Source organism: Lissotriton helveticus, chromosome 7, assembly GCF_964261635.1.
Source record: "Lissotriton helveticus chromosome 7, aLisHel1.1, whole genome shotgun sequence".
Classification (NCBI taxonomy): Eukaryota; Metazoa; Chordata; class Amphibia; order Caudata; family Salamandridae; genus Lissotriton; species Lissotriton helveticus.
Window position 1 is genome coordinate 177444475 of NC_136068.1, and position 25633 is coordinate 177470107.

A 25633-nucleotide genomic window follows, 5' to 3' on the forward strand; every position below is an offset into this window, starting at 1 on the left:
CCTTGGGGATTTCTGTGCCTCTTTACTGGGACACTGTTTGTACTCACTACACTTTGTGCTTGTGTGTTTAGTGCAAACTTTGAGCAAATATGGTCCAAAGAAACTATAAGCGAATTATTAAATTAAAACTGGAGATGTCATAAGAATTTAGCATGCTTTCTGTGACCCAGGGCAGACGTCCTTCTTGAACGCCAGGTATGTCTTAAGTCTTCTTGGTTGGCCTGTGGTCCATAAGAGGAGATCTCTAATCTACCTTTTGAAAATTAGGGTTTTGTTTGCAGAGTCCTTGTCAATCATTTCTTAGAGGCCTCAGCTAAAAGACCACAGTGCTTCACTCTGTCTGACCTTTTCGATCAGATGCACATGTAGTGACATTTCTAAGACCACACCTAACAGAATGTTCGGTGCATATCCACAAGGCAAGACTGAAAGAAACAAAATGAAGCTAGCAGCCCTTGCTCCAGAAACATTCTGAGAGATTTGAGGCTTGTGGTCGAGCAGGCAAAATCATCTTAATAATTCCATAGGAGGTAACTTAGAAGCCAAATAGAAACATAGCCATAAAAAGCAATATCTTCCTCAGGAAAACTCTGACTCTGCTGGAGTTAGCATGTTGTTTTCAGACTCAGTGTCGGGCTTACTGAGTGCCATGGGCCTGATGACAGACCGAATCATCCGTCTCCTACTAATAGTAGTGGACTCCTTATCTCCTTCGCTAATCATAATATTACAGGGAGGCAGTTAGCAGCTTTTCCAATAATTAGACTCCTTCAGACTTCTTTACTTCTGAGTAAAGGTGGGAATGTGGTAGGACTTCACCAAGAGTGGGATAGTATTGCTACCCAAAGACAAAGCTTTACTTCTGTACTGGCAATGAATGAGGGTGACCTATATGAGTTTCATTTACAAGATTCCAAAAATGATTCATATGTGACACTGAGTCATAACACACTCCAGCGTGCCTGAACCAGTGTTTGTAATCATATTTCATTTTATTAAATTGCTGGGTTTCCATCCTACTTGTTGCTCCCCACCTTCGCACCACCTACACCAAAAGATCTGATTCTCCATCCATACCTTCCCTCGGTGAGCTTCCTCGAACTTGAGCCTGTGACCTATGGTCATCTACGCTGTCCGAACGAAGTACGGCAGTGACCTTACAGATCTCACTGTGAGACATAGTGGGGGTAACTTTTGGTAATGGGTGCTGGAAAAGGAGATTACCACTGCCCTGGGTTAAGCTTTATAACAAGCTTACATTTTTATGATGTTGTTTTGATGATCTGCTTCTCTTGCTTCCCTTGTTTTGAACCTTGTCCGTTTTGAGATGTAAATGATTCTCTTTAGCTGTTGGCTCATAAGACCTTTGAGGCCATATCCTGTAGTGACAACAAAGACAAACCTTGGCAAATCCAGTAGGTCTTGCCTTTTAATATACAGGTGCAGTGCTTGCTGCTGAGTTTGCCAATGGTTGTTTGCTTGCAATACTTTATATGAAAAAGATTTTGAAGAATGCTGACCAAAGTAGTACATAATTTAGTGTGTATTTGTAAATTGTTATTGGAAATTGAGAAAGGAAAAACTGCAATTCTGCATGGTATTAAGAGTAGAAACGTTTTTGTTTAATATAGTACTTTGAGTTCATAGTGTTCAGACATCTATTTTTTTCTGAAACATTGTGAATCGCATGTACATTTGTAGTTGAATTCATATTAAAGTTTTATACAGTTCTGAAAATCTGGGAGGAGATATGGCCTGATGGCATGGCTGTTAAGTTTGAAACATGAGTAACCAGGTTCGAATCCCTCAGCTCAACATTCTGATATTCTGTGCAAATTGCAGTCACTTAACATTGTCAGGTTTATGCTACTAAAAAAAGTCACACAAGTGATTTTGATAGTATTCAAGCGAATGCTAGTTAAATATTACCAGCTAGGTATTAACACACATTCATTGGGTTTGCACTGCTATCTGATAAAGGATTGAGAAGCAACATGTTAGATTCCTTATGAAGCAAGTGGTGGCTTCTAAAACAAAATGTCCCTTTGCTTTAGTGAAGTTTCTCAACAAATGAGGGTACTTTACTGCCTGAATGGTCTGGATTTCAAACTAATGGCAGCCACTCGTAGGTCTAACGACCTTTGCATTTTACAGCTCACAGAGCTAAAGTTCCAGAAACAAAAGTGCCTGCCAATAACACAGCACTGCTAACATTTGAGAACATTTGTGCTTCTCTGAAACTTCAGTTTACACACAGTTCTGACTTCGTTCATGAAATAGAGGTAGTATACTAGTACCTATGACAAATGATTTGAGAAGCTACCTCTGTGGGTGCCTGAAATTACATTGAGGTGCGCTATACAACATTTTATGAAACTTAATCCAAAAGCAAAATTATGTTGTTCTGTTTTGCTAAATGTAAATCAATATAAAATAAATGCTCCCCTAATACAGAACATTGTTTGGCTAAATTCTGTTATTTGACCCTGGCGGCTTCCTTTGTTTCAGAGAGGTGTTTTTTCGCTATCGGTTTTTAGCAAATGCTGTAAAAACCAACCCCAGAGACTGGGTAGAATAACATTAACAAGAATAAATGAACCAGATGCTGAATAAAAGCGATTTGCCCAGGACCACACGTTCTTATCTAACGGGAAAGCCATTAAAAGAATCGGAACACACCTGCTCCATGAGAAGAGCAATCTGCATTCCTCTTTCCTATAAAAGCTCTTACTTTGAAGTCTGCCGAAAGCAAAGTAAACACCAGGCTCACTCAAAGACACAGCTTAACATTTAACCTCTGTTTTTGAATGCACAGCAAATATGATAAGATGAGGACAAGATTTACAGACCTGTTTACAGAAAGGGTGCTCTCTGAAGGATACTGGTAAATAAGGTTACTGCATATGCAGCTTGGACTAAGACATGTTTAAAACATGGACTTTTTCAAGGCAGCCACTTTGACAACTCCACTTGCCTTTTGCTGATACTATTTAGTTTGATGCAAGCTCCGAGGCAAACGTTTTTTTTTCAGCCGAAGAATGCCAAAAAACATGGTTAACTGAGGTTTTAGCAGTTTTCTTTGCTGCTAGTAGTCGCTATATATGTATTATGTGGGAGGTCCTCCCCATGTGAAAAGGGAAGGGGAGCTTACGACCTACAATTACAAGTTACGCACCACAGTGACTTCTGTGTTCCTAGTCTTATCAATCCACTGCCCTTAGATGACATCAAATATTGGAGACAGAGCTGAATAGAGAATGGCCAACATGAGTATAAAAGAGGCAAGTAATGGCATTGCCACACCTTTGTTCAGGCTTCCAGGTTACTTTATTTGTGTAGGCAGGTGAATCCTTTCACTTCCCACATTACTTGGACCTCCTGCCCATTAAGGGAAGCGGAAACTGATGAACTCGTACACAAAAGTCATTACGGTGAATAACTTATTGACATCTCTCACGGATCCTCTTCGGTCAAAGTTTTCTGTGCCTTCCACTATCCAACAATGGAACCATCAATGTTCTTGAACAGTGGAGTTGCAGTCTCCTTGTTACCCCTAAAAAATTCCAGTACTTTCTTCACTGATTTTATTTTTTTCCATTTTCATCATTGGGCCAACTTCCTCCACCTCTCACTTTTTTTCTGCATAGCTTGCATTCTTACTTTTCCCCTGTCCGCTTTACTCCTTATCAGTACGTTTATGCCCCAGAGGGTTTCATTGTCCTCGCTCCCGTTTTCTCTATGTTGGCTTTCCACTGTCACCTCTATTGTCCATATAGATTGTGTCTCTTACGAAATTAACCAATATTTGCACCTTGTTCTGATATTCAACCATGCACAGGTTTCTATACTTTTTGCACTGGATTGCTTTCTTTGATACAATGCTTCTGCTGTGTCCTCTCAACCCCTAAGACCACCCCTAACTCTTCATCCCTGTGTGAGGAACTGACAAACATATTGAACTCACCACTTATTTTGTTTCTACAGCCGGAGGAAAGATCGCAGTTTGAAATTATAAAAGCACAAATGTATTCAGAGCGAGTGGCAAAACGTGATCGGCGGCCCAAGAGAGCGAGAGCCATGCCAGAGGATGAGCCCAAAGGTAAATGTGCAAGGCTATAATATTGAGTTTCGCTAAAGGAAGCATTTACAGAGAATGCTACATACAACACTATTGTTGAGAAGTTGCTCTTTAAAACAGCGGCCTGCTCTTTGTCATTAATGCTTTATCTGGTAACTGCTATGTATATAAATGCATTGTACCAAAGTATCCTAGCAAGTTTGAAATGTATTTTCAATCACAATATCAACATTGTGAATCACAAGGGAATGTGGACAGCAAAGTGATGTTCTCCGAAAACCAGCCTTCCAGGCGATTCATAAGGAAATATTTGAATGTTTTTAAGGATGCTCTGGTATTCCCAAAGATGTGAAAGGTTGTTGACTGTCCCTTACAGTCAGTAACTATAGGTTTTTCGAAAGTGCTCCTTTTTTGCTTGGTTACCGCCCCCTTTTTCCTGATATCTGATACACTTTGACTGAATGTGCACTGGGTCCCTGCCAATCAGGTTCCCAGTACCTTTTGTCTTTCCCAAAACTATACTTTTGTTTCCACAATTGGCACACCCCTGGCCCACATGTAAGTCCCTTGTAAAAGGTGCCACAGGTATCCAAGATTCTTGTGACGAGAGAGGTTCTCTAAGGGCTGCAGCATGTATTGTGCCACCCTCAGTGACCCCTCAACTAACACATACACACTGCCGTTACAGACTGTGAATTTTGGTGTAGATAAAAGTCGAAATAGCACACATCTGTGTGCCATGCCCAACCACCACTGCCCATAGCACAGGTATGACATCCCTCTTAAAAGTCGAAATAGCACACATCTGTGTGCCATGCCCAACCACCACTGCCTATAGCATAGGTATGACACCCCTCTGGCTTGCCTCTCAGCCCTAAGGCAGGGTTGCGCCCTATCACAGGTGAGGTCATAACTGCATGAGAAATATGCCCCTACAGTGTTTAAGCCCATTCTTAGACATTGTAAATGGAGTGAAGCCATATTAAGTACATGGTCTTGGAGTTTGTCATTACAAACTCCAAATCTCCATGATGGCTTTACTAAATACTAAGAAATTTGGTATCAAACTTCTCAACACAAACCCACACTGATGCCAGTGTTGGATTTATTGTAAAATGAACTCATAGGGCATCTTAGAGATGGCCCCTGAAAACAACCAACTCTCTAGTGTGCAGCTGAATGGTCTGCACCAGCCTGTCACACAGACAGGTTTCAAAACCCCGAGGTGGCAGCCCTTGTGCTCTTGTGGGCCAGGACCAAAGCCTGCTTGGGGTGGAGATGCTTCTCACCTACCCCCAAGCAGGAACAGCGATCAGGGTGTCGAGCCTCATAAGCTTCCTGTCCTTTTATATGTGTGCTAGGGGCCTCTCCAGCTAGTGAAGATCCTTGCCTTCCTGACCAAGCCCCAAGGTTGACAGGACAATTTGAAATCTTGGGAGGTGTGTCTCCTCTCAGCCAGGACCACCCCTAAGGTGTCCTGAGCTGAAGTGACCCCCTTCTTAGAAAATCCTCCATGTTGGAGGAAATGATTGTATCCAATCAGGTTAGGGAACACCCTCTCCCCAAAGGGAGGGGACACCCAAAGGGTGTAATCACCCTAAAAGGTAAGTAGCCCATTGGCTACTATCTGCCAGTACTTGTAATACCCCTTAATCAGTATTTAGGGGCACCCCTGAACCTTGAGCCTCAGATTTGTGTAACCTACAAAGAAGGACGAAGAAGCTGTGCAAGAAAGACTGAAGAAGACTGCTGACTTGGCCCCAGACCCGTCAGCCTGTCTCCAGCCTAAAGAATCTGCAAAGAAGACGACATGTTCTGTGGTCAACGATTTCTAGAAACCCAAGGAAGACTGCCACTCTTCAACACAGACCAGATCTCCCGAGGAGAGTGGCCCTGCCCAGAAGCATCCAACTGCAAGGACTCCAAGTCCATCCGGATACGCGTCTCCTGCATATTCTGCATCGGACACCTACGGCCCGAGTCTGAGTGACTCACCTCTTCAATGAAGTCTCCCCATCGATCCAGACCTTGACTCCAGTGGTGGCTGAGCTCTCCTGGACTCCACAAAGATTTATTTATTTATTTATTTTGTAATTTATTGAGTGCGGCGAATACCCTTGGGCGTCTCGGCGCTAAATGATTCCAATTAATTCCCTCATTACTCATAGAGAACTGTTTCAGACTACTGATCAAATAGCCAAGTTTTTAATAATTTACGAAACTGCATAAGTGAAGGAGATGTCTTGATGCAGAGTGGCAAGGTGTTCCAAAGCTTTGAAGCCGCAACCAGAAAGCGACGGTCTCCCCAGGATACTGTCTTGGATCGAGGGACCACTAGATGGTTCAGAGTGGGTGATCGAAGCAGTCTGGTTGGTTTATAAGGCGTCAGCTTTACCTTAAAGAATTGGGGGGCCTGGTCATGTAGTGCTTTGTAGACTATGCATAGAGATTTAAATTGTATTCGGTTGCGGATTGTTAACCAATGGTAGTTCTTAAGGGTGTCAGATACTGAGGAGAATTTGGGTGTTCCTGAGAGGAGCCGTGCAGCAGCATTCTGCAGTGACTGAAGTTTGTTTATTATCCTGGTTTGGGCATTTAGGAATAGCCCATTGCAGTAGTCAAGGGAGGTTAGAACCAATGAACTAATAAGAGTTTTTGCAGCAGATGCCTGCAGCCTATTCACAAAGCGTCCCCCTGACCACGATCGGCTTCGGTAGGACTCCACAAAGATGCCTGCAGTCTATTCACAAAGCGTCCCCCTGACCACGATCGGCTCCGGTAATGAAACCCCAAAAGACACCCTTGCATTCTCAGCCCCCCGAGTTTGGGGAGCTCAGCCGGCGATACCCAGGGGTCCATCAACACCTCAGCCTACTTGCACAGCAGTTGATCACCTTCGCTTAGCCTCCTGGTCCAAGTCTGTAGCCTCTTTGTGCGACAGAGATTCCCCATTACTTACAGTGAGCGCCCAAAGCTGATTTGTAAAATAAAAATGTAAATGTAGTACTTGTATAGCGCACATATCACCCCCTAAGGGGTCTCAAGGCGCTTGTACGCATACGCATACTGCTGTGGAACCCTTCCTGGTTTTTCCCTGTGAAGTGCCCACTCCTGGGCACCCCCAAGGTGAAGCCAGGCATCCTAGCGCTGTTGGGGCCATTGTGGAGATTAAGCAAGATATTGCCCAGAGTTGCAGAGTGGGACCCATGATTAGAATAGGCACCGAGGCGAGAATTGTCAGGTCCAAGGAAATTGAGCCTAAGACCCGCCGAGGCGGGAATTGAACCCTGGTCCAGGGCCAGACCTCTGCATCAGGGTCTGCCGCTCTAACCATTGAGCCACACTTCCCCACACCCGGCCACCCATGTGCCACTGGTGGTGTATTGTTGGTGCTTCCTTGTGGCCTTCCTGTGCTTGCTCTAACACCGGGGTCTGTGCCCTGAAACCGCGGGTACTTAACCTGCAACCAGCACCTCTACTGGGTGCCGATCTCAAATGATTAACATTGGGCCCAGTGATCTCTGCACCCGGCAGTCCCAGTGCCGCTGGTGGTGCAGTACCTACCTTGATCTGACCCTTGCATAGTGTTGGCTTAAACCCCTAGACTGGATGTGTAAGTCTAGTACTTACCTATAAATGTGCATAACTATTTTCCTTCCATAGATTTGAATTGCATTGCTTCCTATTGCACTAAAGGTCAATCTGTTACAATTGCTAAGTTCTATTACTGTTGATTTGACATCACAAACTATTTTCAAAGTAACTGTAGAGTATTTTTACTGCTTTTGCAAACACAATTTTCTGTACTTGAAAAGTGTTGCTATTATAGTATTGGTACTTACCTGCAACTGAGTTTCTCTTGGTTCTAGAAATAAAAGTAACAAAGTAATATTTTTGTACAAAGCAATTGGTCTTGGATTCAGTCTTTGAGTGCGTGCAACCATTTCTTCCCTGAGTGCGTACAACAAATGCTTGACACAGCCCTCTGATTAGCCTAACTGCTCAACCTCACTACCACAAATATAGCTTTTGGTATTATCTACTTGAGCCCCTGTAAACCTCTGGGGATCCACTGGACTCTGTGCACACTATACCTTACTTTGGTATAGCATATACAGAGCCAGCTTCCTACAGTATAGGAAAGTGGATTATTATTTGGGGTGGACAAGAATATCCACTCAAAGGACAATGCCACCATATATTAGATGTCAAACAAATTAAATAAAATAAAGCAGTGTTAAGTCCCTGGTAATGTGACACGTATCTGCAGCCTTAAATCAGGCAATGGGTGAAGTATCTGAGCAGTGCATACAGAGTAGAAAAAGTCAAACAAAACACAATAAAAATTCACAATCAATTTTAAAATAAAGAGAATATTTTATGCGTAGAATAAGACCAAAATGACAAAAATCCTATAAGGGGAACCAGAGAGATGATTTTTTTAAAGATTTAAGTGGAAATAGCACCAAAAAGCATAAAACGGCAATAATAGTTTATGGAGCCAGTTGACTGGACCTAGGCAGGATTTGAGGCTGACTATGATGGAGCTCTGATTGTTTTTTTTTTTTAACTTTTTTTTTATTAATTTTTCAAAGGCAGAGGCAGAACAAAATACAAAGATGGAGCAAGGCACAGTAATAACAGAAATAAGACAGTACTAATAAGGCGATAGACATCAATAACAGAATTCAAAACAAAATTCAAACCAATACATTACACAATACTGTCACTTTAGATTGTGAGCATATTTAAATTAAATCCAATTATCAATGGGAAGCCATAACTTCCTAGCAAATAACTTTTTTTTTCGTCCTTTCAATTTATAAACTGCATTGTCCATTCGATAAGTATCTAACAGTTTACCTAGCCATTGTTCAAATGAAGGTGGGTCAGCATCTAACCATCTTGAAGTTATACAAAAGCGATAAATGGACATTCCAATGAAAAGAAAGTACTCTTGATCAACAGATAAGCTCTCGGGTGGAAAATATACTCCAAAAATAGTGACAGAAGGACATAGTTTGATATTAACATTTAACAAATTGGTCAGAAAATGTTCTATCTTGTTTTGAAATACAGTGAGTTTAGAGCAGCTAAAAAACATATGACATGAATCGGCTGCTAAAATACCGCACCGGCTACAAGTGATGCCTTTCGTGGCTTTCCATTTAGCAAGTTTAGCAGGTGTATAATACAGATCCAGGGAGGCCATATAATGTTGGCTTTTGAGAGAGCTGTTAATTAGTACTGTGTTACTGAGCTCAAATGCCCTAGCCAAATCAATCCCTACTATAGACAGTTTTCTCTCCCACTTCTGGACTTGTTGATCCAAATCATCGGGTAGCCTATTTATCATCAGCTGATAGATGGTACCGATACGGGCATCCTTCCTGCCACTCTCCAAAATTTCATTAGGCACCATTACCTCACTGTAAAGCAAATTTTTCCTAACCAAAAAACTCCGAATTTGTAAGTACTTACAAAAATCATATCTAAAAAGACCAAATGTGTTTTGGAGTTCAGAGAAAGACATTAAGGTCACAGCTGAATACAATTGCCCGATTATTTGAATCGATCCCAAACGAAATCCAGAAGTGGGAATACTTTGAGGCATCCCTAATATTGAAATGTTATAACGTATAGGTGTATAGAAATTATATTTAGGGATAATCCGCAAAACTTTGTTCATCTGTTTCCAAGCCAAAAAAGCAGAAAGCAAAATCTTAAATTTTGTTTTTTTATAGTAGCTCGGCTCCGTAAATATTAATAATGATTGTCGCACATAGTCACCCATAAGCATTTCGAAAATGGAAGGTGCTTTACTGATTTCATTGACATGGTCATGAAATAATAAAACTTTAATAGTTTTAAGGGTAATGGCCCAATAGTATAACCTAAAATTCGGGAATCCTAACCCGGCACGCTCTTGCGAAAGAGTACACCACTTAATAGCTCTTCTTGACCGACGATACCCCCATAAAAATCTAGACAGCATCCTATCTATTTTATTAAAAAGAGACATGCTAAAAAGTAAAGGAATAGTACGGAAAAAATAAAGAAACTTAGGGAAAATTAGCATTTTAATGACGTTAGTCCTTCCAAATAAAGATAGATGTAAATTGTTTATCCTTTCCAAAGTCCTATTAGTAGATGCAAGTAAAGGGTCCAGATTTAAGCCAACAATATCATCTATTTTAGACGATAAAGTTACACCAAGATATGTAGCAGTAGTGTTAATTGGCAAGTCCAGGGGCATACCTATTTTAGAATGTATAATTTGAGTTTTAGAAACATTCAGTTTATAGCCGGAGAATTTGCCAAAATCGCTAGCAACTTCGATTATTTTAGGTAGAGCTGTAGCGGAGTCAGAAGTTACGATGGCCACGTCGTCGGCGTATGCTAAAACTTTATAGTCTGTTTCATGGAGTCGGACAGGAGGAATACCAGGTTCTGTAATTAATCTGTTCAAATAAGGCTCTAAATAAAGTGCAAATAAAAGTGGAGAACAAGGGCACCCTTGTCTGGTCCCCCTAGTGATAGAAAATGGTCTAGAGATATCGGTGCCAAGTCTTATTACTCCGTTTGCGTTAAAATAAAGTGACTGTATAGCTTTAATAAATTGTAATGGGAAGCCCTTCCATTCTAGCACCGACCAAAGGAACCCCCAGTCAACTCTATCGAACGCCTTTTCAGCATCGAGTAAGATCACTCCGACTGGGGATTCCTTTGCTTGAGCCCAATCCAACAAAGCAATAACACATTTGACATGATCTGTGGTATCCCTATGTTTAATAAACCCGTGTTGTATGTGAGAGACCAGACTGGTCATAACATCATTTAGTCTGTTGGCAAGAATTTTAGAGTATATCTTGCTATCTGCCGTGATGAGGGAGATGGGACGATATGATCCTAGTTCCTTTGCGTCCTTATTTTTTTTTACAAAGACAACGATAATGGCAGTCGACCAAGAATCAGGAGGATAATCTTGGAATGCTACATTAAAAATTTTTAATAGTTCTGCCTTCAATAAATGCCTAAACGTCCGGTAGAATTCAAGGGGGATCTGATCGGACCCCATAGCTTTACCAGCAGCTAGGCTCAGAATGGCCTCTTCGATCTCTTCCCAGCTTATTGGCCTAGCAAAGGAGGCATTATCATCTGTACATAACGACAGTTGGTTAGAGTTTAGAAGGTAGTTGATAGGATTAAGAGACTTATCGACTTCGTTTTTTTCGTCATTATACAATGCTTTATAAAAGCCATAGAATGCATCTAATATTCCTGCCTTGTTTTCTTTAAGTACCCCATTTATGTCTTTGATACATTGTATTTCACTAAAAGAAGATTTTTGGCGTAGGCGCTGCGCTAAGATTTTCCCCGTGCGTTCGCTTAGTTCATAACGTTCTGTTTTATGTCGTTTAAATTTTACGGCTACTTCTTCAGCCAAATGTGTTCGGAGGCCTGAGCGTACGATAGTTAGTTGATTTTGTGCATCCTCTATGCTAATATTATTTTTACAGGCAGTAGATAATTCGAGCTCGGCCAGTCTAACCTTATTTAGCCTATCTTTGAAATCTTTTTGGTTTCTTTGCCTTCTATAATTTGCGAAACTAATAGTTTCCCCCCGTACGACTGATTTAAAAGAATCCCAAACTACCTGAGGGGAGGCAGAATCATTATTTATAAAAAAATATTCTTTGATAGTTGTGACCATAAACTGAAGATACTCTTCATCTAATAATAAACTCCTCTGAAATGACCAAGATCTGTTGGGACTTTGACAGTCCGTAGGAAGTTGAATCTCGGCAATGATAGGATTATGATCAGAGATGACCTGTGGTAATACTTCGATACGAATTTGCTCCAGAAAGACAGAGGATACAAAAAAATAATCAAGACGGACAAATTTTTGATGGGGAGTAGAAAAGAAAGTGTAACCAGGATCATTATAAAAAAGCTTATTCCAAACATCGGTTAGCCCGTTACATAGGACCAGATCTCTAAGTGCTTTGTAGACTTGAATCTTACGGCCCATATATCTTTTTCCTAGTTTAATATTCCAATCGGCTGGTATATGAATATTAAGGTCACCACACATTATTATCGGCTGTGTCCAAGTAGATAATTCTGTGTTAATAAGATTAAATAACTCAGCATCATCCAAGTTGGGGCCATACAAACAACATAAAGTGAATCTAGAACTCCCAATTTTTAATTCAGCAAGCCCCCATCTCCCCCATTTGTCAGAAGATGTTTTAACACACTTCCCTAATCCCTTTCGCATACAAATAGCAACACCTCTCTTGATGCCCGTTTGTTTAGATGTAATCAAGACTTCTAACCCTAAATTATTCAGGAGAGAGCGTTTGTCCCAAGAAATATGAGTTTCCTGAACACATAACAAGTCAATATTCAGAGTTAAAAGGATAGTACGAAACATAGCAATCTTCTTTAAATCATTAAGGCCATTAATATTAATAGTACAAATTTTCAGCCGTTTATACATTTCGAAAACAATATAGAATAGCAATTACTGGCCATCATCACAAAGAATTGCACCTCCAAATTATACTTTATCCACATTATAACCATCCCTGCCTTAAATACATCAACCTTAGTAACCATCATTGTATTGAACACCTCTGCCTTACACCCCCACCACCCCCCGCTGCCCAAACCCACCCCCACCCCAACCCCCGAGACCCCTCCCCCCACCCTCCCCAACATATGAGGCATAGGAACTACCAGTTCCTAGAACGTATGGGTGCCGTGTCCCTAGACCAGAACATCCTGGCGAGAAGAAAGAGGAAGGAAAGACCAATGAAAAATTATAAAAATAAAAAAAAGGAGAGGGAAGAGAAAGTTTAGAAGGAAGAAAAAGTTTAGAAAGAAGACGAGCGGAAATAAGAGAAGCTAAACAATCCTGCTGAGAAGAGAAAAGAACAGAGAAAACGGGATTGAGGCTTCCAAAAAAAGATTAATCAAACTAGTGGCCCTTCTAATCCTAGTGATTCTGCAATATACAATACAGTAATGTATTAACCTTACAACCTAAAGATCCTTAATTACTAATTGTAGCTCATATGGAATCCAAATACTCTTTAGCTTTGACCTCTGAAATGAAATATTTTACAGAGCCCTTGAATACAGTCTTTAACTTTGCTGGGCCTTGAAGAAAGACGGCGACCTCTTTCTTTTGGAAATTGGGAATCAATTGTCTAAGTCGCCACCGTTGGGCCACTGTAGCTTGGCAGTAATCCGGTCGTACAAAAAACTGACAGCCGAGACCATCCGCTTTCTTGTCTGGTCTCGCAGTCATATAAATAGCTTCACGAGCGAGGAAATTATTAAATGAGACCAGAATAGCCCTGGGATAATTTTCTTGGCCTTGTCGTGGATTCCGTGCAATAAAGGGGAACCTATGCGCACGTTGAACTTCTCGTGACCAGTCCCAATCTATCATTTCAGGAAAAGCATCCTTTAGTAGATTAATGATAAACCTCCGTGGGTCAGACCCTTCCTTATTTTCGGGAATTCCCAAAAATCGTAAATTGCTCCTGCGAGCCTGATTCTCCAGATTAGCAATCTTATCCGACAAGTCTTCCTTTAGAGCTATGAAGTCACCCACTTCCTGCCTCTGTGCCATACTTTCTTCTTCCAGGACTGCAATCCTGGCCTCTGCTTCAACGACTCTATCGGTAGTCTCCGAGCACATCTTGATTGCCCGGCGAACTGAATTTTTGACCTTAGCACAGGTCATCTGTGTGCGTAAATTTTCAGCCTTGCTCTCCGCCCTGTGGCTCATCATGGTATCATAAATCGTTTTCAGAGTGATCTCCTCGGTGCCTTCACTACTTTCCTGGGGCATAACCGTATCGGAGACAGGATTAGAGTTGGCTCCCACAATGTCAGTAGCACCATTAGTAGCACCATTAGTAGGATCGAGTACATGAATAGAGGGTAGGGCATTAGCCTCAGTAGGTGAATTAGAGGCGACTTCTTTACCCCCCGAACGTGATGACCTCTTCTTCCAAAGTTTTTTCTTTATAGTAGTGGCTGTGTTAATATCAGGACTCGCAGTAGATTCATCATCCACAGATAAACTCTCGCAGCTAAGGTCAGCCCAGTCTTTATGTACGCCTGTTGCCTCATCCGAGGAAAGTTCAGACAGCGAAAAAAACTTCTCCGAGGCTTCTGGATTTATATACTGTGTGGAGATCTCCATTGCCTTCTGTGGGTCATTCTCCGCTGATACGGATAATACTAACGTAGGGAGAGAGCAGGAGCGATTGATACCAACTCCGCCAAAGACTACATCTCCCATCATACCCTTCTTCGGAGGATTGGTCAGGTTTGAGGGATTATTCGGCATGTTATTATCATTTTCAGCTGTAATAACAGATTGTTCAAACTGTATTTGAGCTGTCTCTGTAGTTTGCAGGTTATTTTCAATTATTTTTTTTCTAGCCACTTGTTTCTCAAAGAGGACAGGCAGTGTCTGTAGCGTAACATTTTTAGCACTAGAAGCATTAGAAGGTTCACTATTTTTAACAGGGGGTTTATTAGTGTTCTTACCCTGTTTTATCACGGTTTTAGCAGGAGTCGGGCGTACTACCTCCGGAGTCTCAGCCTCAGCCATTGCAGTCCCCTCAACCGCGTCTCTCCTGTTGCTGCGGGTGCTGACTGATGAGGGCAGCGGTGTCTTCTTTTTTCCTTTTCGCGAACCACCTCCGCCTCCGCCTCTGCCAGGGAAGACACTGCTCTGCGCCCAGAGCAAACAAAGTGTGGCGCGCCACAGCGGAGACCGCCGACTAAGCACCGAAAAGTTTAGCAACATTCGTATAGTTCAGGAGGATAGTTTGTATCGCATTCACTTCAATTCACCGATATGCTGGCTGGCTGCAAACCGCTTTCCCCGAGGTATTTTCCACCACTCGCAGAGAGAGCCTGATTGTGCTCCGCGTACACGGGCGACCAGGCGGAAGTGGTCAACGCCTCTAACGGCTCCGTCCTGCGTCCAGCGACTTGCAACTCCAGAGAAAAGCGCCAATGTACACCAAGAGTGCGACCGTAAGCAGCGATACAAAACCAAATCAATTGGAATAAAGCTCGGGGACGCTGCCACGGCAAATCATCACAAGCAGTAAGTCTATCCTTCCCCTCTCCTCCCGAATGTCTGGAACCAGGGAACGAGCTGCTCACACAGCCTTCCTCACGGCAGCCATCTTGCCTCCAAATAATGAAATTAATGGAGCTCTGATTGGATACACAATATGAATTGGTTGTGGTGAACGTCTGCAAGTAAAAAGATTTGAAAACCTTTTGAAGTCCTTGTCCAAAAGTGCACTGCGTCATTTTTTTTGTTATCTTCCCATGGACAAATCTGACAATGCAGCTTCTGCTGGGGAATTGCTGGTGGGATACTCTACGTAGGTTGTTCCCACTATGGCTCTGGAGCTTTTGAGGTCTTTGCTTGAAAAAGTTTGTTTGAAAACAGAAAGGTACTCAGTCATGTTTTCAGAGATGCTGGAATATTTCAGGCGGACGAATCTGAAATTCAATTCGTCGCCATGGATCTGCTGGTCTGGTATTTTTTGCAGGTCTAGTAAGTGTAACAGGGTTCCTGGTGATGCCACATTTATTACTCGCACCAGGTACTGGGTGAGGTAACTCTTAAACACTCCCTAACCAATAGGGTAGAAGTTCCCAGAGGCACCACTATCCACTTTTTGAACAGTTTCTGTTTGCTGTACTGCACACTATCCCACAGTGACCCTCGCCCTCAAAATCCAAGATGCGAAGTTCTTCCACCCCTTGTGCACATAGCCAGTCTGTCTACCCACAGGTGTGGCCACGGTAACGAGCAGTCCCCTTCTTTATGGTCACTCAAATCCAGTTCTTGGGTTAGCTTTCCTCCATCTAGGTTTGGTGCCAACCTGACAAGGGGGTACAAAAGCTGGGGCTTCTCAAGTGTCACCTAACATTTTCTTGTGACAGGACTTGCCCTTTTGAAGTTAATTAAGCTCCTCCCCCCAGCACTTCTGGTCTTCCTATTAGGGGAAGAAAATACACCCCCACTCCTAGGACACCATCTCTGCTTTGGGAGCAGATTTCACACCTTTTTGTCATAGTTCAGGTAAATCATGCTGGGCAGTTACTGGAGAGCTAATGCAAATTAGCTTCCAGCAGCTTCAGGTCGGGTAAAGATAGCTTTCTAAAAGTTGCATTTCCAATATATTAATTAAACGTCTGACTTTGCCTTCAGATTGGATTTTTATTCAGCATAAGCTAGTTCTGTTGCTGGAACAGGGCAAACTGCCACTGTAGTGGAAGGTACAATAGGTGCTGCAGCACACAAGTGGCTTTGACCTTTATATGCCATGGGTGTTCCTCTGCACTATATATTATGGCATCATCTGGAAGTTAAATGTGCCAATCAAGTTTTCTGCCAATTTGAAAAATGTTTTAGGGTTCTGGGAACTTAATCTGGGCATTGGATCCCAGTGTTGGAGTTCAAGATTACCTGCTTGCGAGTCCCCAAAAAATTGAAAACAAGAGTTGACCACCCAAAAAAAGGGTGACTCTGCAACAGTGACCATTCACATAATAAAAGCTGTGCATGGGAGCACCGCAGCTGCAGAACCTTTGGATTGGGGACTAAGAGTGGGAAAACGGTAAGCCCAGACATGCACAGTGGGCTGCATGTCAGAGCCTGGTTGCATCTGCATGACCATGCTCCTAGTGAGGGAGAGACAGCTCAATACTTGTATCACTGTTTTATAAGACTGAGCAGGTACATTTTAAAGTTTTGCAAGTTGAAGGGGTGGTACCCAAAAACCCTAATGCATAAGCCACCACTGCAGTGAACATCATGTAGAGCCTAACTTTTCTCCTGACCTGTCACATAAGATTTTAAAGTAGCCCATGTCTAGAAGGGCACTGTAGGAATCTGGCTCTTTATATAATATACCAAAAAGAGTTATACTGTGCAAAGAGTTCAGGTATCCCTTATTAGTGGACAGGGTCTTTCTCTAGCAATCCCAAGGTGCTCTCTTAGGGGGTAGTGTGGTCGAGCAGCATTAAGCTTATCAAAGAGTAGTGTTAGACATTTGATGCATACACATAGTCAATAAATGATACATGCGACTCAATAAGATGATACACACCAATGTATAAAAATAACACGTATCTTTATAGAACTTTAGGCACCAAGATCATTAAAATCAGATAAGTACGTTTTGAGTTTGAACAGTTTTAAAAAATGGATACAGTGCAATTTCTGAAGCTGTAATGGTATCCTACGAAGGAAAGACGCATACACTGCATACAGGTACTTCACAGCGACTTAAGGGACCAATCTCCTGGACTTAAGGAAAGTATGGGACAATGCCCAAGGCAGCACCAATAGGTCACCTCGGGCGGCACTGGAGCGGCCTGGTGCAGAGGTGCTTTTCAGCATCAGGTGGCGAGGTTATCCTATAGGGGAAAAACATGTGCTGCATTTGGGCACTTCACGGCGACTTACAGGACCAATCTCCTGGACTTAAGGTGAGGTAGGGGCATGGGGCAAGCTCCAAGGCCACACCAACAGGTCACCGCGGAAGACTCTGGAGCATCTGGGTGCAGAGGAGTGTTACGGCTTTGGGTGTCCCATTCACAATAATGGGGAATGAGCCAGTTGCAAAGAGGCTGCAAGCTGGACCTGGGAGACAAGTCAGGCTGAAGTAACAAGGGGCCTCTGGTCTCACGATGCTCAGGGACATGGGGACACCTTCGGTCCTCTTCTCCTCTGCCCAGGGTGGCTGGGTGCAGATGTGTTCTGGGGTGTCGGGTTTTTGTCATGAGAGAATCTTGCGGTAGAGTGGGCCTGCACAAAGAGGTCGCAGGCGGCTTTGGTGAGTCCACTGTGGGCAAACCCAAGGTGGGCTTTGTCTCTGGAGGGTCGAGGGACCACGCTGGCACTGTTGGCCCACTTCAACTCGGGCTAGGGGTCACGGGTGAAATGGTGCTTTCCGGTGTCTGGTTAGTGGTGGTCCAGAGTCCTCGCAGTTCTTTTGGAGTGCATGGTCCCATGATGCTTTTTTCCAGTTCGGAGGGGGGGGGGGCTGACCTGGCATTTCGGGCTGGAACTGCCTTGGCTGTCCAGCACCAAATGGGCCCTGGTAAGGGGAGGTAAGCAGTCTTTATTCCTGACCTCCTGAGAGCATAGGCCCTCACACCTTGGCAGTGTAGGGGGGGGGGGTCAGAAACTAATCAGTGGTGGCAGGCTGGTCAGAACCAGTAAGCCAGCTGGTAGGCTTTCAGGAAGCACCTATAAGGTGCCCTCTGGGTGCATGTATTAATCCGGTACAAAAGGGGGTGGTGATGGACGGAGCATCAGAACCAATCAAACACTCACACCCAGTCAAAAGATCTGGGTTTGACCCATCACCGTTCTTTAGCCCACTCTGCCACCCCAGTTCAGACATGGCTATATGCAAATCAGTCTGACCCTGTGCCTCATGGGAACAGTCCAGCCCGAACTGCCAAGCCAATCCTTTCCTGGACCGGAAACAAGCTTCCGAGGACCGGTTTCTGGCATTCCAGCAGTCTTCAGCCCGGCTTGCTTGAATCCAGTGGCAAAGTGAGCAAGGGACTCACGTCTGAGCATACCCTGCCACACTTATGGCGGCCAAAAGTGGTGCAAAAGGGGGTGGTGATGGACGGAGCATCAGAACCAATCAAACACTCACACCCAATGCCAGAAACCGGTCCTCGGAAGCTTGTGTTCGAGGCATGTGGGCTGCTGAATTCATATCTATAGCATAGATCGCCGCCTAGTGTTGGGTCCGGATGATTGCACATTGTTGTCCTGGAAGAGTCTTCGAAGTATCACGAGATAGGTGGCTCCTCCCCTGGACTACAGTGCGCATGGGCATCGACTCCATCCCCAGATTGTTTTTTTCCGCCATTGGGTTCGGATGTACTTTCGTTCTCTCAGTTCGGAATCGACATAATTCTCGAGGCCAAAAGGCCTTTTTGTCTCTATATCGTCGGTATTGTTTGCGTTCGGTGCCCGGTTCTGTTCGGACTCTCATTCCGAGTTCGACATCCAGGGAGTCGCGTAACTCTTTGGAGCTCGAGGCCCAGTCGACGCAGCAAGACCCTCGACGACGCGACATGGAACGGAGCCCGTTCAAGAATTGTCCCGTGTGCGGATCGAAGTACCCACACATCGACGTCCACCCGGTGTGCAACAAGTGCCTGTCGCCGGACCACGATGAAGCCAACTGTATGGCTTGTTCCAGGTTTCGTTCGAAGAAAACGATTCGACTTCGGCGCGTGGCGCGCATGGAGGCCTGGCGGTCGGCCCCGGCACCGGTGGACATCTTCGACAGCGAGGACGCAGACGAACACAACGTTCAGCTGCAGATTTCACCTCCAGCAGAAGATGTCGACTACGACTATCAAGTGGATGTCGAAGGCCTACCCGTAGAAGAAGTCGTCGACGAGGTAGGAGACGACGATGAGGCTATGGGGCCATGGAAGATAGCTCAGAGGACGAGCTATGCCCCGTTCGAACACTTACAAAGGCTCAGGTCGAGGGATCGCCTATCGGCCTTACCCAAGACCTTCTACCAAAATCCACGGCCCGGCTACGGACACTTCGACGGAGCCGCCATTACAGAAATCGAAACTGAAAGTGAAACCTTCGGTGTCCGCACAACCTAAAGTGGTTCAGGCGAAATCGAAACCGAAAGCTTCCGATCCACCGTCGACACCCTCTTCCTCCGAGGTGTCGGGACAGCCCAAGCCAAAGAAGCCTGTCGACCCAGCATGGTCGGTGAAGTCCGTCCAGCCGAAGCAGACTAAGGGCGTCGAGCTGAAGCCCAAAAAGGCCGTCCAGACTCCGTCAAGGAAGGGCGTCGAGCCAAAGTCCGGATCGGGCGTGGAGCCGAGCAAGGGCGCGGCACCAAAGGCCGCAAAGGGCGTCGAGCCGAAGACCGGCAAGGGCATCGAGCCGAAGGTTGGTTCCCCTAAAGCGGTTGCCCAGGACACCATCACGGGCAAGCCTCGGACCGACCAGCCAAAGTCATCGACGATCGAGTCTTCCCACGTTGCTGGACCGAGGTCGTCTGTCGTATCGGCGAAGCCATCTGCTTCCTTCACGAAGCAGGTCTCGGACTCCCTCAAGCGTATCCGGGACAAGGCATCGGCGGAAGACCCCAAAACGCCTTCCGCACTGAAGCAGTCGGTCCCCACCTCCAAGTCATCGACGCCACTCCTCTTCACGTTGCCGCCGTAGGTGGCACCGAAGGCCTTCGCACCACGGGCGGCGCCCGAAGCGAAAATGCACGGTATTGTGGGGTCGACGCCTGATCTCCCGGCGGGGGGCTTGACGCATCGACCACCATTACTGGAGGAACAGTCGGAACGTTTCATCGATGCCGACACTGGGAAGCTTACGCTTTACAAGCGAAAAATTACGGCTACGACGCCTTTGGAGTCGTATACCATTCCTTTGAAGCGCAAAAGGCCTGCTTCTGATTCCCCGGTCTTGGTCGAACCATTGACTCCTCGGACTCAAAGAATTGCCACGCCCTCGCCAACTTATTCCGATGCCGAGGATGCTGGGGATCAGGATGAAGAATACAGCTTCCCGGCCCACATAGATCCTGATGCACAACAGGACGCATGGGTGGACACAGGTGACCAGGGGGATCAGCAACCCACCCTCGACCCTCAGATATACAATATCAAGACGTCTCCCACTGAGGATTCTGCGGCATTCAATGCCTTGATTGAAAGGGCGGCTAAAAACCACGACGTTGAACTCCATGCTGACCCTGTGGAGGTGGACTTCCTCTTTGACACTTTTTCAACAGCTGAAAAGACTGTGAAAACCCTCCCAATGCTGAAAGGGGTCCTCAAACATGCTGCGGACATTTTCAAAGAGCCCACACGGGCAAGGGTGGTCAACCCTAGAACTGAAAAGAAATACCGGCCGGCACCTGGCGATCCCACTTACATCAAGGGCCAGTTGCCATTGGACTCTCTGGTCGTTTCTAATGCACGCAAGAGAGCAAATTCGCAAACCACTGGTGAAGCTCCTCCCCCGGACAAAGAGTCCAAGGTCCTAGAAGCATCAGGAAAGAGAGTAGCAGCTCAGGCGGCCAATATCTGGCGTATCTCTAACACGCAGGCGCTCTTGGCTCGCTACGACAGGGCACACTACGACACACTAGAGTCCCTGTTGTAACATCTCCCTGACCAATATAAGGAGGCTGCGGAGATGCTTATCCAGGAAGGGAAGCTCATCTCCAACGCTTCAATTAAGTGTGCACTAGACGTTGCCGATACTGCAGCCAGGGCAATTAACACCAGTGTAATGTTAAGACGACAGGCATGGCTCAGAATCTCTGGATTTAAGCCTGAGATCCAAACTACCATCCTCAACCAGCCAGTTAACCCTGACAAATTATTTGGTCCTGAGGTGGATACCACCTTGGAAAAAATAAAAAAGGATACCGAGACTGCCAAGTCCATGGGTGCTCTCCAATCCCAACAGTTTCGGGGGAGCACTTTTCGTCGCTCAGGCAATAGGGGTGTTTCCAGAGGCCAAATGTCCCAGCAAACACAATTCAATAAAGGTGGGGCCCAATCCTCGTACCCCAAACAAAATAGAGGAGGTTATCGGGGCAACAACGCCAAGGGCAGAGGCAAGGGCAACAACCACTCCCGTTCCTCCGCCTCCAACAAACAGTGACGCCCTGTCACTGCCCCCCGACCATTCCACACCTGTCGGGGGGAGACTCCAGCAGTTCCTGCCAGTCTGGAAAACCATCACCACAGACAGGTGGGTCAGGAAACTTATCCAGTACGGTTATTGTTTGGAGCTCACATCCACTCCACCCAACATACCACCAAGACACCGTCCTATGTCCACAGCGCATTTGCACTTATTGCAGCAGGAGGTTCTCGTCATGCTGCAAAAGGGCGCTATAGAGCTCGTGCCAGTGGAGGAGGAAGGCACAGGGGTGTACTCCCTGTACTTCTTAATCCCAAAGAAGGACGGGTCCCTCAGGCCTATTCTGGACCTCATGCCCCTAAATCAGTACATTCTCTCAGAACACTTCCACATGCTAACGCTGCAACAGGTTCTTCCGCTCCTCAATCAGGGAGACTTCCTCGCAACCTTGGACCTCAAGGATGCTTACTTCCGCATTCCACTCCATCCATCACACAAAAAATACCTCAGATTCACCATTCAAAATCGGCATAATCAATTCAAGGTCCTTCCTTTCGGAGTAACCACAGCCCCCAGAGTGTTCACCAAATGTCTAGCGACAGTGGCGGCGCACCTCAGGAGACAACACATCCATGTCTACCCTTATCTGGACGACTGGCTGGTTCAGGCAAAGTCGGCCCAGCAGTGCGCCGCCGACATGTCCCACACCATTCACCTTCTTCACAGTCTGGGCTTCTCCCTGAACTATCCAAAGTCGCACCTTCAGCCAGCCCATGTGCGGCAATATCTAGGTGCAACAATCAATACTCTGGCAGCCACGGCTCAGCCAACTTCAGCGCGGATCAACAACATCCAGTCGCTAATCCAACAGTTCCAACCGCAACACTCGCTTCCTGCGAGAGTGTTCATGCAGTTGATAGGCATGATGGCCTCCTGCATTTTCATAGTCCCGCACGCGAGGTTACATATGCGTCCGCTCCAGGACTGCTTGGCGCATCAGTGGAATCAGGCTCAGGGACAGTTGAAAGACCTAGTGTTGGTCACCGGTCGGGCATACAACTCTCTGCATTGGTGGAATCCACACAACCTTTGCAAGGGCCGACCGTTCCAAGAGCCTGTCCCACAGATCATCCTAACAGCGGACGCGTCTCTCCAGGGATGGAGAGCTCATGTACTCCACTACACATTGCAGGGACTATGGACAATTCAGCAAAAGAACATGCACATCAACTACCTAGAACTGATGGCAATCTTCATGGCACTAAAAGCATTCAAAGTACATCTGTGCAACAAGGTCGTGTTGATCCGGACGGACAACATGACAGCCATGTACTACATCCAGAAGCAAGGAGGTACGCACTCTCCACAGTTGTCTCATCTGGCTCAGAGCATGTGGAAGTGGGCCATTCAGAGGAACATCTTCCTCATGGTGGAACACCTCCCAGGCACAGAGAATCAGATGGCGGACCTGCTCAGCAGGTACAGCCACCAGATGCACGAGTGGGAGATACATCCATCAGTACTCCGCCCGTACTTCCAGCAGTGGGGTCATCCACAGATAGACCTGTTCGCCACAAGGGAAAACGCAAAATGCCAAAGCTTTGCCGCCAGGTTCCCTCACCCACAGTCGCAAGCCAATGCGATATGGATGAACTGGTCAGGCAGATTTGCGTACGCTTTTCCCCCAGCACCTCTCATACCGCTGGTGGCAAGAAAGCTAAAGCAACACTCAATGACTCTCATCCTGGTTGCTCCAACGTGGGCACGCCAGCCGTGGTACACCACGTTTCTGGAACTCTCCGTGGTACCGCATCAAAGGCTATACCTCACGCCCAAGCTTTTGACGCAGAGCCATGGCGACATTCAGCATCCAGATCCGCAACAGCTCAACCTGCCGATCTGGCTCCTGAAGTCTTACAGTTTGGCTACCTTGACTTGCCTCCTGAATGCATGGATATCATACGGGAAGCAAGAAAGCCCACCACCAGAGCCTGCTATGCAGCAAAATGGAAGCGGTTTGTCATTTACTGTGCTACACACAACATCAACCCGCTAGATGCATCCACTCCCAACATCATCTGCTATTTGTTACATCTTTACAAATGCAATCTAGCATACGCTTCCATCAGGATACACTTATCCGCCATAGCGGCTTATCTCCAGAACAGGCAGCATCTCTCCATCTTCAGAGTGCCTGCCATTAAAGCCTTCCTAGAAGGCCTGAAGCGGGTCATCCCTCCCAGGACCCCGGCTGCTCCTGTATGGAACCTCAATGTGGTCCTCACCAGGTTGATGGGCCCACCTTTTGAGCCTCTACATTCATGTGAGATTCAGTTCTTAACATGGCCATTACGTCTCTGCGACGTGTTAGTGAGCTACAGGCGCTCACTGTACAAGAGCCATTCCTTCAAATTCACTCCAACAGGGTGGTGCTGCACACTAACCCTAAATTTCTTCCTAAAGTGGTTTCGCAGTTCCATGTCAATCAGACCATCGAACTGCCCGCATTCTTTCAAAACCCAGAAACAGTTGCCGAAAGAATGCTCCACACTCTTGATGTCAAACGAGCCTTGATGTACTACATCGATAGGACCAAAGACTTTAGGAAAACACAACAACTCTTTGTTGCCTTCTCAGCCCAGCACAAAGGCAACCCCATTTCCAAAGCAGGTATAGCCAGGTGGATCGTTAGGTGCATTCAGATTTGCTATCACAAGGCTAAGCACACTTTAACGGTCCCTCCGAGAGCCCACTCCACCCGAAAGTTAGGGGCCTCTATGTCTTTCCTTGGTAATATCCCTTTGGAAGTTATTTGTAGAGCAGCCACATGGTCTACACCACACACATTTACTAAACATTACTGTGTAGATGTGCACTCCACGCAGCAGGCAGCTGTAGGGCAGGCTGTTCTTAAAACGCTTTTTCAGACTTCTGCAGCTGGCACAGGCGGCTGCCGTTAATGGAGGGACTGCTATGTATTCTATGCTATAGATATGAATTCAGCAGCCCACATGCCTCGAACTGAATATGCTACTTACCAGTATGCATCTGTTCTTGGCATGTAGGGCTGCTGACATTCATATCGCCCGCCCTCCTCCCCGGCGCCTGTAGCGGCTGCAGACTTTTTAGGTCTCGGTAATATCCGGTCGGCAGACCGGAAGTCCGAGAATCATTGTTACTTAGTAGGCTGCTTTATCCCGCCTCTGTTTTCGTCTCTCCTCCATTGGCTGGCTTCCTAAACAGAGGCCAGCCATCGGAGGAGAGAGCCGTCCCTCCAAAGAAGCTCCGTCTTTTTCGGATTTGGGGGCGTGATTTTTTGCATTCTTTAGACAGTGACGTTGTCTGTCACTCAGAACCACAAAACCACGCCCCCAATTCCGAAAAAATCAGAAGCTTGAGGCCGCCATTTTGTTTCACCGCAGTGACGGTGAGCATCGAGCCTCTGCCTCTGCCCCCGTTTGTAGTGATCCTGCACCCCTGTTTGAAGTCCGCTCCATCTGCAGCATGATGTGCTTTCGGTATCTGCAGCCAAATGTAGGCGCTGGGAGCGAGTGGCAGCCATTTCAGGACGACCGCCGCTGGAAGAAGTCCAGGTGAGTGCTTGTTGCCTTCTGTCCGTGTCTCCTCTCCCTCCCGCCCCCCCCTCCCTCCCGCTGTCCGTGTCTCCTCTAACGCCCCCCCTCCCGCTGTCCGTGTCTCCTCTCCCGCCCCCCCCCCCCCCCCCCGCTGTCCGTGTCTCCTCTCCCGCTGTCCGAGACACATCTACTGACCCATGCCCATCCAAAGACACTTTGCCATTCTCTCATTCCACGTTTGGCTGTAGGAAG

General features: G+C 45.9%; 1 protein-coding gene across 1 annotated transcript in view; it reads left to right on the plus strand.

Moving 5' to 3' along the window:
• DDX27 (DEAD-box helicase 27) overlaps positions 1-25633 on the plus strand; it is a 238087-nt gene that overhangs the window by 199972 nt on the left and 12482 nt on the right. The window contains exon 18 of the mRNA XM_078651885.1: positions 3985-4099. Within this exon, the coding sequence (XP_078508011.1) occupies positions 3985-4099 (115 nt within the window). The remainder of the gene's footprint in view (positions 1-3984; positions 4100-25633) is intronic.